This window comes from Medicago truncatula, chromosome 5, assembly GCF_003473485.1.
Source record: "Medicago truncatula cultivar Jemalong A17 chromosome 5, MtrunA17r5.0-ANR, whole genome shotgun sequence".
NCBI lineage: Eukaryota > Viridiplantae > Streptophyta > Magnoliopsida > Fabales > Fabaceae > Medicago > Medicago truncatula.
The window spans coordinates 36,019,308-36,032,887 of NC_053046.1; the positions used below are offsets into that span (position 1 = coordinate 36,019,308).

General features: G+C 35.2%; 3 protein-coding genes across 3 annotated transcripts; 1 reads left to right on the plus strand and 2 right to left on the minus strand.

Annotated features, from left to right (window-relative positions):
• The first annotated feature begins 360 nt into the window (after positions 1-360).
• Positions 361-2,450, plus strand: LOC120580687 (cucumisin-like). Its single transcript, XM_039834747.1, has 6 exons — positions 361-456; positions 573-661; positions 1,293-1,387; positions 1,548-1,713; positions 1,951-2,083; positions 2,181-2,450. Exons 1-6 carry the CDS (start codon positions 361-363, stop codon positions 2,448-2,450), a joined length of 849 nt encoding a protein of 282 aa, XP_039690681.1.
• A 1,244-nt stretch (positions 2,451-3,694) lies between these two features.
• LOC11426528 (probable glycosyltransferase At5g20260) lies at positions 3,695-4,813 on the minus strand. The gene has a single exon (XM_003616469.4). The coding sequence runs from the start codon at positions 4,693-4,695 to the stop codon at positions 3,772-3,774; it is 924 nt and encodes a 307-aa protein (XP_003616517.2). The 5' UTR covers positions 4,696-4,813; the 3' UTR covers positions 3,695-3,771.
• A 7,002-nt stretch (positions 4,814-11,815) lies between these two features.
• LOC112422169 (protein FAR1-RELATED SEQUENCE 5-like) lies at positions 11,816-13,048 on the minus strand. Its single transcript, XM_024784980.1, has one exon. The coding sequence runs from the start codon at positions 13,046-13,048 to the stop codon at positions 11,816-11,818; it is 1,233 nt and encodes a 410-aa protein (XP_024640748.1).
• Positions 13,049-13,580: the final 532 nt, after the last annotated feature.

The following is a 13,580-nucleotide window of genomic DNA, read 5'->3' on the forward strand; positions in this document are numbered from 1 at the left end:
ATTTGTATGATCTCTTCACAGTTCACAAGTTACACTTTGAACACACACTTTGAGTGAGGCACTATACTCAAACCTGAGGGAAACCTAGGATAAGTAAGAAGTTAGTAGTGATAAAAGTTAATCAATAACTATTATTTACACTTACAATTTATTTTTTCTATCAAATTTTCTTTTAAATTCTTTTTTGTTTCTTCCTTGATCAGTGGGAATTTCTTCGGAAAAAAATATGATTTTTTTTTTGAAGGGGAAACAAATATGATATAAAACACACAAGTTTACTTAAAGGAACTTGCATGCATGCATATATTAACACATGTTATTAACCTTTTTTTGTTGTTGTGTCATTTTGCTAGCTTGAAAATGGATTATAGATATTATATTGGGCATTTGTTTCTCCTCCTTAGTCTTACTTATCTTCCGGTGAAATGTTACTCATCGTCTCAAGATGATCTAAAGGCAAAACACTAAAGCTCAACTTTTTAAATTTTTTGTGGTTCTTGTTTCCGCTGAATTAATTTTGCTAGAATAAGTGAATTTTTCTTGTTTACAATATATATGTTTCATTATTGCAGACTTATATTGTCTACACTGGAAACAACATCAACGATGAAACTTCTTCGTTGTTCCTTTACCAAAATATGCTACAACAAGTTGCAAAGAGGTTAGATTATTTCCTCAATTTTTTAGCCACTTATTATAATAAAAAAAGTCATTGTTTGACGGCCGAAAGCCTTCAATAATGTCAAATAGACATTGATTATCAAACATTTCTGATATGTTATTGAAGACCCAATATGGAGAATTTGGGTGTCAAAAAATCTTATTTACATGTTTTTGTAAACTCTCATTGCTAATTATCGATGAGCATGATTTTCATTAAGTACTTTTTTTTTTATAGTCATGTCAATCAATAATGTCGTCAAAATATATCTTGGTCGATATCAAATATCGAAAGCTTTAGAAATGACAAAATTGTTGATGGGTTAAGCATGTTGCTAAGGAGTAAAGATCCTCTCCATTTTCTAAAATAAATGACAATTTTCATTAGTATAGTTTTGGTGTATAGATATATAATTTATTGTAGAAATGTATTTACTCTTTGTAAAAAATAAATAAACCATGTATTTACTACAAAACTATAGTAATAGAAATTGCATTTATTTTAGGAAATGGAGAGAATTTCAACTCATTGTTAAGAGTTTAAATTTTGTTTTTATTTATTAAAAAGAAAATAAATTTAAATGGCATAGTAAACTATTTATCTTATCCTTTTTCCATTATCATAACTTCAGTAATTCTACACCAAAGTCCGTACTCCACCATTACAAGCGTGCCTTCAGTGGATTTACGGCAAAACTAACAGTGGAAGAAGCCGACAAAATGGTTGGTATGTGTAGACGATACCTTTTCTAAATAAATATATATCATTCTAGCTACTTGAATATTTGTTAATTATGAACATTTGAAGTGTAGGACTTGATGGTGTTGTGTCTGTATTTCCTGATGAAAAGAGACAACTCCTTACACAAGATCTTGGGACTTTATAGGATTTCCTGAATACTTGGAGAGAGAACACAATGAATGTGATGTCATAACTGGAATCATTGATTCTGGAATTTGGCCGGAATCAGAAAGTTTCAACGATAAAGAATATAGTCCACCACCAAGCAAATGGAAGGGCATTTGCCAAGCTTCTGATTTCGCCTGTAACAAGTAATATGCTTCGACTTCTTATACATGAATATTCCTATAGTTGGACAAAGGTTTAGTTATTTCAAAGCGGATATGTTGTTTGACTCTTATTTTACCATCATCAAATCAACTTTAAATAAAATTGATCAATGTACGAGTTATATAATCTTCATTCTGCAATTGATATATCGCTAGTGCTAGTTATGTCGACTATAGAAAATCAATATTTTTGCAGATAGTTATTAATATCTTTTGTAGCAAAATAATTGGAGCTACATATTATAGAAGTATGTATGGAGATGACTTCATTAAAAATATCATATCTCCAAGAGACACAAATGGACATGGGACTCATACATCATCAATAGCGGCTGGGAACCTAGTTAGCATGGCAAGTATGTTGGGTCTAGGCCAAGGGACAACAAGAGGCGGGGGCTTCATCAGCACGGATTTCAGTTTACAAAGTATGTTGGTATGATAACTGTAAGGAAGTAGACATTCTTGCCGCATTTGATGATGCCATTGCTGATAGGGTTGACATAATATCAATCTCAATTGGAGGAAAGAGGGACAATAGTAAATATTTTAGAGATGTATTATCCATTGGAGCATTCCATGCAATGCAAAATGGAATATTAACTGTACTTCCGGCTGAAAATTCAGGTCCACAACGTTCATCCTTAACAAATTTTTCACCTTGGGTAATTGTTGTTGGTGCAAGTACCATAGATAGAAAGTTCATAGGTCCAATTAGGTGATAACAAAATTTACGAGGTAAATCCCTTTTTCTATTCTATGCTAGAATTTTTTTTATTTCATCTTCTTTTGCTTAAAAAAAAAGTCGCACAATCATCTCATTTCTTAAATATAAGTCAAGATATATAATTGTTTTATGTAATTTGATAATGTAATCTGAATACAGTAGATTACAATAAATGCGTTACTTTATTTTGGAATTACTTTTATTTGAATCATATAGAGTTAGATTACATTTGAATTCATATTGATTCATCAAAGACTATTTGTATAGCCTTGTCCTGTAATTTCACTAGCAACAGCAACAAACAACACGAATCGTTCTATAGCATTCGTGAATTACTCAATTTTACTTGTTTTATACCGAAACGGAAATGCTTGTTCTCGCGAGAAGAAGTGTCGCGAATTCCTAGCGAATGGTTTCTATTGGTTTGTCAAACTTCAACCACCGCCCACACTCCCCATGTTTTCTTAGAATAGCGGAACTTTAAGCCTTCTCTTCCTTTAAAAATTGACCACGTGGCATTCGCTGGATTTCACGAAGCATCTATGAATGGCACTGCTCATACCGGAAATCTCTCAACCTTTGAACAATTTATTGGACAATGTCTCTAATAGAATCACTATTACAAATAAATTTTAAATAATCACTGATCTTATACTACTTAAGTACTTATATGGTCCACGGTTGTAGATACATTAGAACGTTACTAGTAAATGCACGTAATTGAAAAATTGAATACAGAGACTAAATTGCCATTTTATTGCAGTTTTAGAGACCAATTTGATGGTCAACATAGAAAATAAGTACCGCATGATAATCATGTAAGTTATCATTTTGTAACATAATCGAAATTTTTGATGAATTTTACGCCGAGAGTTCATGATGAGGGATTAAACTAAAATAAGATTGAATTCATGCACTAAATCGAGCAAAAAGAAATTTGATTATTTTTTCCGGTTTATAAGGGTCTCATTTTTCAATGAGTTGAAGATTAACGCACAATATAAAAAATTGATTTTTTTTCTGTGTCAAGTAGCTTAGTGACTAGAGCTCACACAGTTAAATTATGGAGAAGTGGAGTGTCCGAGATTCGAACCCCGGCCCCTAAATTGTGGAGAAGTGGAGTGTTCGGGATTCAAACCCCGACCCCTGCATATAAAACGCAATATCTCTACCGACTGAGTTAAGCTCGCGGGAATTAAAAAATTGATCTTTGACAAACCTAAACTTTACAAGTAAATCTAAGCCAAAAATAAATATTATTCAGTTTCTTGTGTATATATATAAGCATCAAAGATCTGCAGCAATATACATAATGATCAACTTGATTGAACACTCTCATATCTAATAGTATGACGTCTAAGCCACAACTGATACATAATAGTATTAAACGCATCAAACGGCTGAGCAGGTCGATTCCACCGTAAGTGCTTACTCCCCACCACACCTAATCTTCTCATATTTCCCTTCCTTTCCCTCCACGTGTCAGTTTCAATATTCACACCACTTTTCACAAACACAGCCATTTCCCTCCACCTCAGCACTTCCATAAACGGCATGTCGTTTACAGCTTCTTCCGTAACAACGACAGGAACACACCCTAAACGCAGCGCTTCACCTAGCCATAAAACGTCATCGTTTTGATATTCCACAACACAAAACTCTTCATTACTCAATCTCACCGGCGCGTGGGGATTTGTAATCGGTGGTAGAGTAATATCCTTGTGTGGGATGAAGCTACGATGGCGCGTGGGGAAACACGCGATCTGAATAGCGTTTTTCTTTAGCTCAACGATGTTCCGGTCGTTTACGTGCGAAATTCCGTCGCAGGAAAGATAAAAATGATCAGCGCCGAGGGAACGGTTCCAGTAAGGAAAATCGTTACGGATGCGTGAGATGAAACGCGCGAGCGAGCGCGTGGAGGTGTCTGATGAGAAAGGGAGGAAGAAGAGGTGTGCTTGTTCAGGGTGTTGGGTAAGGTAAGAACTGTTTTGTAGTGAAGAATAGAACAGAGATTCTTGTTCTGTTTTGAAACTGAATTGTGTTATGTTTGTGTTTGTGTTTGGTTGATACATAAACACTTTGAAATTTTGAGCCATTTTTTGATAATTTTGAAGGAAGAGTGTTGTGGATGTTAGATAAGGATTGGGAGAAGAATTGTTTTGAGGAAGTGATGATAACACAAATGAAGAGGAACGTAATAATTGTAAGAACACGATGAAGATTGTTCTGAAAAACAACATTTTACACTTTGTGAATGATTAAACTAATGAGCTTTGGTTTGTGAAGTTTTGGAGGTTGAAATGAATATGAATAGAAAAGGTAGCGTCAAACCTTAACAATTTCCGAATTTGTAGTATATTGAATGAATATTGAGTTGCATGTGCAAACATGCGTTTTTGTTAATTTCCTTGACTTGACCTTTTGGTGTTGCTTGTTCGAACACGCTACTATAATTTGAGGGAGTATTTTATTTTACTTTTGAAAAAATTAAATAAATTTGTTGATGGTTTGTTGTAAAGTCTAATTTAGTTGATAATATCGATATTTTTTAACTGAACATTTTCATTTGAGTTTAAATTCAAAAATTCATGGACGTGTGTGGGAGTTTCGAATGGTGCATGTTACTTCATTTATAGATACAAAGTAGAACCGTAGAATTAAGTTGGGTTAATGTGTAAGTACTAAATTGAACATAGACTTAGATGGTCCAAGAGAATTCGAACAATAGGTTAAATTTCTTTTGCGGTTCTTTTAGATTTGATGTTTATAATAAGTTAGTCAGCTAAGTATTATCAGTAAAATGTTACATGAATGCTATTTGGACACACAAAGTAGACAATATACAATGGTGATATATGCCCTTTTTACCGGATAAATATGATGAACAATGCCTTTTTTGCTAAATTTTTGTTTTTTGAAAATAAAAAATTGTATTATAAACGATGATTTTTGCAACAAAAATTTATTTGGGTAATTAACCCTAATTCTGTACTTCATTAACCACAAAAATGTATGTTGTTATCCATATATATAATCTATTTATTTATTTTTCATTTTCTGAAATTACATAAAATAATTGGTTAGAAACTCACCCAAGGTAATTGAAATTCACCGAAAAAATTAATCTGCTAACTCAAAGCCAAGAGAACAGTAAATTGAAGGTTGTTGTTTCAAAAAAAAAAAAAAAACGGAAGGTTGTTGAATGAAATGGAAATAAGGATAAACAAGGAAATTGGGAGCAGCTATCATTAAAATAACAAATCAAGTTGAATGAATTTTCACCGCGACCGTAGAAGCTATAAGTACCAGCTTCTATGTGAATCGATTTTGAGGGCTAGAATCAATTCAAAAAATGATTAGCCAAACACTTTATATTTTAATAAACTCACGTTTACTTTTTCAAACTCAAGTTTGATGTTTGCAAACGCACAACCAAACGAGTTCGGAGTAGAGGCGCATATGTGGGCCACGTGTGGATGAGATACTTTATTGGATTTGAGTATTACTTTTCTCATCCTATGTCTTTCCTCGCGCGTCCTTTTTTTTTTTTCTTCAAAAACACCATCAGAGCATTCCGGATTATATATTCCGGAATCAACCAGTACACAGAACTGAAACAGATTAGCATAAATTAGATATTCATATAGCATGGTTATAAAAGGCAATTAACTTAAATATTATATCAAAAAATGATTTTATATATATATATATATATATATATATATAGGGTTAGGATCCTCACCATTTATATGTTTTCCATTTCTTAAATTTGAAGAGATAAAGACACAAAATTTTGAAAAAAAGTAAAATATAATTAAAGATGGTGGGACCCACTTAGTGGTAGGATCCACCATCTATTTTTTTTGTCTATCTCTCTCCAACTTGCATAACTCCATTTATTTTGCTAAATGGAGATGATCTTCACCCATATATATATATATTTTTTGAAAGGTTATATATATATATATATATATATATATATATTATACCAAAAAAGAGTTGAATTTATATCATTACACGTTTCACCTAATGATATACATTTCAACTAAACCAATGATATATATCTAATTTATGGCGGCGAAAGATCAATGGAGCTATCATCATTTTCAGCCTTCACACCAAGACCAGGACCAGCATGATCAACCCTCTCATCGGGATAAGATTTTCAATAATGTACAATTCTTCATCATCTTCTACCACCGCTTGACCCGTCGCCCAACTTAACTCATTATAATCTACCATCCGGCTGGCATATCTATCAGGCCAGCTGTCTGCATCCTCTCGGTGGTGTTGTCTCCAGATTGCAAGAAGTGGAATCAGACAACCATCCTTCAAATCCAAAGCCATAAAATGGTTGTCATTCACATATGCCAGACACATCAATGGAGAGATACTTGGCGGCGGCGGTGGACCACATAGAGGGAAATAGGTTGTTGATGGCCCTAACCCAGTGGACAACACAACAATCGGTTGGTTGAATTTTTGTGCGATGAGGAAACTCATATCCGGCATGGTCATCCATTTATCCCGTGGTGCATTCCCAATACCGGCGTAGGATAGAGCGCCTAAGACCTCTTTATACCGCCTATCATTATTAATCATCGTCCGATAACGGGCATTTTCTACACCGATATGCTCTTTGTAAAGGTTGTATCGGACTAATGTGTGATCATCAACATTCAAGTTACGTAGGACCGCAACTGCTCGGAACCCACAATGGCCATCACCAGGTACATCTGTAACCTTTTCAATAAATTTATGCATCAAAATTGGGATTTGGTCTTTGTGTGGTATGTTGAATTTAATCGGTGTTGGCTTGTTCGGGTTTTTTGGAGTTGGCTTAGGAAAAGTAGGTGACATGTTGCTTTTCCGTGCACTCTTCCTACTCGTCCCTGTTGATCTTGTCTATGAACCCTGTGTCTCTTGCTCATGGGAGTCAACAATCTCCCATAGCGAAGGGGACCGCCTTGTCGATCGGCTTTGCTTATCTTTCTTAGGAGCTCCTTTGGTGGTTGTAACACCCCGTTTCCCAAAATCAATTAAATAATAATATTTCAACAATCAGAGTAAAACCCAAACGGGCATGTCACACTACATCATCAAAATTTATTAAATAGAATATATAAAAATCTATTTAATTAAACATTCTTCACAAAACCATCATTAAACTTGCAGCGGAATATTTTTCAACTTAAATAAACTCCAATAATTGTTCTTGGCATAAACGCCTCATCAAAAGAAACCAAATCATCCATAGGGCTACAACAACAATATTTCAAAAATTGATACATAAGAAAGAAATTAAGCAACAAAATCCCATCCCACGTATCAGAGCCCTAGACACTTTGAGCCACCACCTACTACTCAGGATCACCTGCAAGTTACCCATAGGAAGGGCAACATTTTCAAGCAGAAGGGGTGAGATTCTCAAACAATAATATTAATATATAATAACATCAAATGAATCTAACACCCTATCATCATAATAATTCATCAATATATATGTATATCATCATTAATCAACATCAACAACAAATGGTAATTTAAACCAACAACAACGACTCATGCAACAACTCGACTCCACCGCTAAGACTCATGCAAGACATGACAACTCCACTAAGACTCCTCAACAAATGCAACTATGCATGTGGTACCATATCAGAGCCGGAGCCCTCACCGTTATAGAATGGTTAAAGCATTCTTTTTATCAGGACATGAGTCCTCACCATTAACACCGCTTTGAACAACATAGTGTTCCACCGCTTTGAACGACAAGGCGTTCCAGGACCGAGGTCCTCACCGCTTTTATGCTTATGCAACTGACCCACTTGTGTATATCTACATACAACTTCAACAAATGCATATGTATTATATGACTCACCACTCCTTTTTAATGCAACATGTTCATTCACTTGATTCAAGTACTTCAACATCTCCAAAATTCATAAAAATTAACCAAATCAATTAACATCGTGTTTAAGTAGGATTTGATGCCTATACAAGAGTTATACAATCTAAAAGAAACACTTAGAAGTACTAAAAAGGGTCCCCTAGTGCACGAAGCAAAGTTCAGAAAAAGGTTGACTAAGGCTCAGTTCGCTTAAGCGAAGGGTAGCTCGCTTAAGCGACCAGCTCACAAAAGGTTGGGGTTCTCGCTCACTCACGGTTCGCTCGCAGTTCGCTTGAGCGAACACAATGTCGTATCTAAAAGTGCTCTTCGCTTACGGCTCGCTCACGGGTCGCTCAAGCGACCTGCCTTCTTCAATTTCTGGGCAGCGATCTTGATCGCTCGCTTAAGCGATGGGATGTTCGCTTAAGCGACCACTCATCTGGGCAAGGTAAAAACTTACGATTTCAGACTTCTTCTCACTCCAAAAACCCAATTTTAATCCCATGATCACCCAAAATGTTTTCCAGCAATTGTTTACAGGTCTTATACACAACTAGGCACCGAAAGGAGCACAAAATATGCATTAACAACATCAATTCAACTCATTCCAACATTCATACAAAACTTCATCAATTCATTCAATCAACCCTAATTTCATTCCAATTCCGAACCTAGCAACATTGTAGATTAAGAAATCATACTGATCATCAAATTACAACACATTAAACATGATTCTTACATCTTTCTTTCAAAATCAGCATCATACCCTAATTCTCAATTTTATCTTCAAGAACTATTCTATTAGATTGATTTTCAGAAATTATACATTAAATTATTGAAAGATAATCCCACCCTTACCTTAGAATTGCAGAATTAGCACAACAAAACGGTCTCCTAGGTTATCCTCCCTTGTTCTTGGTTTTCTCTCCTTGCCTTAGCTTTTCTCCTCTCAAACTTGTTTTCACGTTAAAACTGTTTTCTGACTTTTCTTTCCTTAATCCCCCAAAGTGTAACTTCCCCTATTACATTAAACCTCCCCTAAATTCTATTAATTACTAATCAAAACCCCACACTCCAAAATAACCTTATTTCACATAATATTCTCATATATTAAATTAAATCTTATAAATAGAATAATACACACCAAATAAATCACACAAATTTTATAAAAATATATAAAAGACTCTAAATAATTCTAAAATACTAAAAATAACAACTATGGCGTTACAGTGGTGACCTTATTTGGCGGTGGACGCATAGAGGTGGTCTCTGGTAAAACAAATTTCCGGAATTGTTCATTCAAATGCAACTTCATGTTGTAATCGGCGGTGTCCTTGAACTGAGCCTGCAATATCGTAAGAAAACTGTCATTCTGGTCTGTGCACTGATACATTCCGGATTTTATAATCCGGAACTAAATTATATAATTCGAAATATTAAATCCAGAACTTCCCGATACACCCTTTGTATGAGCCTTAAATGCGCTTGCATGTGGCGTAAATGCTACATTTCAGATTTTATAATCCGGAAGTCATTGACATTGTCCGGATTATAAAATCCGGATTGCACCAGTACAAGAAATTAAAACAGAAAATCATGGGCAGAACCTAAAGTAATACAGTTTTTTTTTTAAAAAATTACCTGAAGAATATCCCATTCTGGCAATAGAGAGATGTCTTCTTTATTTGGAAGCTTCGGGTTGATGACAGTCCGTCATTCGCTATTTCTAGAGTCTTTTTATATGTATTTTGATCACAAATTGGAGTTCACAAGGCAACTTATGCAGCAAAAGAGTAGAAAATACAAAGAAGAAAATCGTGTCACGATTTGGTAAAAACGTGACACGATTTTAGAAGACCAAAATCAAGCTTCGACATTGAAGAAATCGTGTCACGATGGCATAATCGTGGCACGATATGAGGAAACCCTAATTCAGTGATTTGCGATTCAAGGAGAATCGTGCCACGATTTACTTAAATCGTGGCACGATTTTAGGCGGAATTCTGTGCCTATTTAAGCTGAAGTCTATTCCAAAGACAAGGGTTACGATTTGGAGAGAGCAAAGTGAGATTTTGAGACCTAAAGACGGCTAGGAGGGCGATTTCTTCAACCTTCTATCAATTCATGTATGTTTTGATTCCACTATTGATTATGCTATTTGTAAACTCAATTATGAGTAGCTAAATCTCTTAGAGATTAGGTCTGAGATGATTCTTTGTAACCCTAATTGAACCATGTTGCTGTGAAACTCTATTTATTGTGAATGACAATCTAGTTTTTATTCAATTCAATTGTTCTTAATGCTTTTTTATTTCCTGATCAAATATAAACATGATTTAGTGAGAATGAATGACTACTGACCATAGCTTTCTACTTAGACAGAATTGAATTGTTCTAATAAACAGGGTTAGTCTAGGAATGGATAATCGTTTGTTAGTGATATTAGGTTAACGTGCTTAAACCTTCAAAGATTATTAGACCACCTAAGGAATTAGGGGTTGTAGTTTGAGAAGAGGGTCCTAACTCAAGGGATTGATTAGGACTATTTTGTTAACTATCGTGGAACTAGAAAATTATTCATAAGAATAGGTGCATTATACCAATTAGGGGAACTCAGAAGATTCGAAAGACCTAATCTCATCTCTCTTCATATTTTCTAACCAAATCTATATTTTCTTACTCAATCTTTATTTTATGTTATTTAATTTTTTGCAATCAAATAAAATCTAAACAAAATAATTTATACATCCTAAATATTTACTTTATTTCTAAATTGAGATTAACACAGTCCTTGTGGGAACGATATTTTTTATTACTTCGATACGTTTTTAGTACACTTGCTAAAGTATCTATCACGGGTCAACCTCGTACTCGAACCTCAACCTCTTCAAGTGGGTGTGAATTTCATCCAAACGGAGGGCGGTTCCGTTTTTTATCTTCAAACCAATCATACACGCACACGGTAATCCGTAAGTGATCAAACTCAAACAACCACATTTTGATTTATCCGCACCAATTTCAAGTGCTTTATTGTAATCCACTACGAGATGATGTAAAGCTTCCCTTGAAATGTTCCGGATCAAATTAGACCACAACAACTTTCATTTGAACCTATGTTCAAGCATTATTATGCTCGTTTGAAATGAAGCATGTATTGCGGTATGTTGCAACTCTAGCATGTTATGAACGGATTGCCAGTTTGTACTCAAATCTCCCATACTACTACTCAAGTACTTTTTCAAACAAGCGTGTGAAGATTCAGCTCTATTTATTGTAGTATTCCTCATATGAAGGTTTTTGTCAACCCAAAAGCTCATAAACTTCTCTTTAACCGGATCCAAAATTTTCTTTTCAACATATTCCAAAAACTCGGGAAATTTTGCGCATAGAACTTTGAACCGGGTCCAATTATCAATATATGTTTCCTCTGTGTCGGAGTCCACAATATCCATCCATGCAGCCATCACAGTCTACACCACCGACGCATGCTTAATTGCTTGTCCATTCTTGCCTTTGAGATCCGTCACTTTGCAATCCAATTTACACTTTGCTCTCACATTTTGTCCGATGTGATATGAGCACAACATAGTTGTAGCTTTAGGGAAAACATATTCCACAACATTGATCAAAGCATATTCCCAGTTAGTGACAACTACTTTGGGATGGAGATCTTTGGAGTGCAACATCTCACAAAACCTCTGAAGCGCCCAATAAACATTGTCTTGCCTCTCAGACATCATATAGGCAAAATCAATAGAGAATGTTATCATGGTAGAGGTGTTACCAACAAACTCAAGCAGTGGAAGACGACACTTATTTGTCTTGTATGTTGAATCCAAGACAAGCAACGTGGAGAACGTTTTAAACAACTTGATAGAATATGGATGTGCCCAAAAAACATCACTGACAACCTCAGAATAAAGATACTTCCTACAATGATAAACATTATCAACCAAAGACTTCAAGAGATGTTGCATGTCATTCCTCGTACCTCTAATGGACCGCCTATATCTATAAGAAGCATTACAAACGTGTTTGATAGTAGTTGAAGTGGTACAATTCCTCTTCTTTAAGTTGGTAAGCATTTGCCTCGGAGGAACGTTTGAATCCACCATCTCTTCAAGGTGAACGCGTTCATTTGGGTTTAGACGACCGACAATTTTATGACCTTTCAACACATCTGTCATGTCATGGTTGTGTTTACCATCACCAACTTTGAGGCTCCATTCACCACCAGTCAACATGTAACCTCTCAGCCGAAACGGACACTCACATTTAACCGAACCAGCTATCTCGCACCGACTCTTTCTCTTATACTCGGTGTATGAACCTCCCCTTTCACATATCAAAGTAACAAATTTACCGATAACAGTGGAAAAACCAAGCTTTCTAGCTTTCTCTCCAACCCACTTCAACAAATCATTCCGTGTTGCAAACTTGTGTTTAGTGGTAAAATGTTCTCGCTGGTCGATACAAACAACAACAACTGGAGGTGGTACAACAGGAGGAATAGGAGGAGGAGGAGGAGCATCCTCTGCTTTCGAACCACCTAAAGAAATTTCAAGTTTTGGTGGTGGTGGTGGGGGATTCTCGGATTTGGCATTACCGGAATCATGCGCATCTTCAAGTAAAAGAAGCAGCAACGCATTAGGAGGTTCAATCTTAGGTAGATCAAAATTTGGGGCATCAATCGGAACAACCATATCTGAAAACAGTGCATGTATAGTCAGAAAATGAACACAGTTTCTGTACTGGTGCAGTCTGGATTTCGGACTTTGGAAAGCATGAATCCAGTCCGAATTGCATAGTCCGAAAAGGTACGGTACATATCATATGACGTGATCAAAAGGATTTTTACTCATGTTATCTTCTTTCATTAATTGCTAATCTTCTGGATTTAATTTTATTTTTTTATTTTCAAATTACCATGCAGATTCTAGGATGGAGTCATGTAATTAACATGTTAATGCAATACTCATTTCTTTTTAAAAAAAGCATACATAAAGATAAGATGTCAAATAATTCATCCCCTTCCTTCATAACCAACAAAAAGCTAACTAAAAGAAGTGTTTTTGGTTTGGTTTCAAAAACAAGAAATCAAAGTACACAAACAAACAAAAGCACAAATGTGATTTAATAATGATTTAAATAAATAATAAAAGACAAACCTGCAATGTCCTTGTTTGCAAATTCAACTCCAATGGTAGATTTAGACTCCAAACAAAACTCATTTCG

What these genes read in the sequence shown, in the direction of transcription:
- LOC120580687 (XM_039834747.1), top strand. Translation starts at nt 361, where the DNA reads ATGGATTATAGATATTATATTGGGCATTTGTTTCTCCTCCTTAGTCTT. An exon ending in CGTCTCAAGATGATCTAAAG is followed by an intron (nt 457 to 572) that starts GCAAAACACTAA and finishes TCATTATTGCAG; the next exon opens with ACTTATATTGTCTACACTGG. An exon ending in CTACAACAAGTTGCAAAGAG is followed by an intron (nt 662 to 1,292) that starts GTTAGATTATTT and finishes TCATAACTTCAG; the next exon opens with TAATTCTACACCAAAGTCCG.
- LOC11426528 (XM_003616469.4), bottom strand. Translation starts at nt 4,695, where the DNA reads ATGTTGTTTTTCAGAACAATCTTCATCGTGTTCTTACAATTATTACGT.
- LOC112422169 (XM_024784980.1), bottom strand. Translation starts at nt 13,048, where the DNA reads ATGGTTGTTCCGATTGATGCCCCAAATTTTGATCTACCTAAGATTGAA.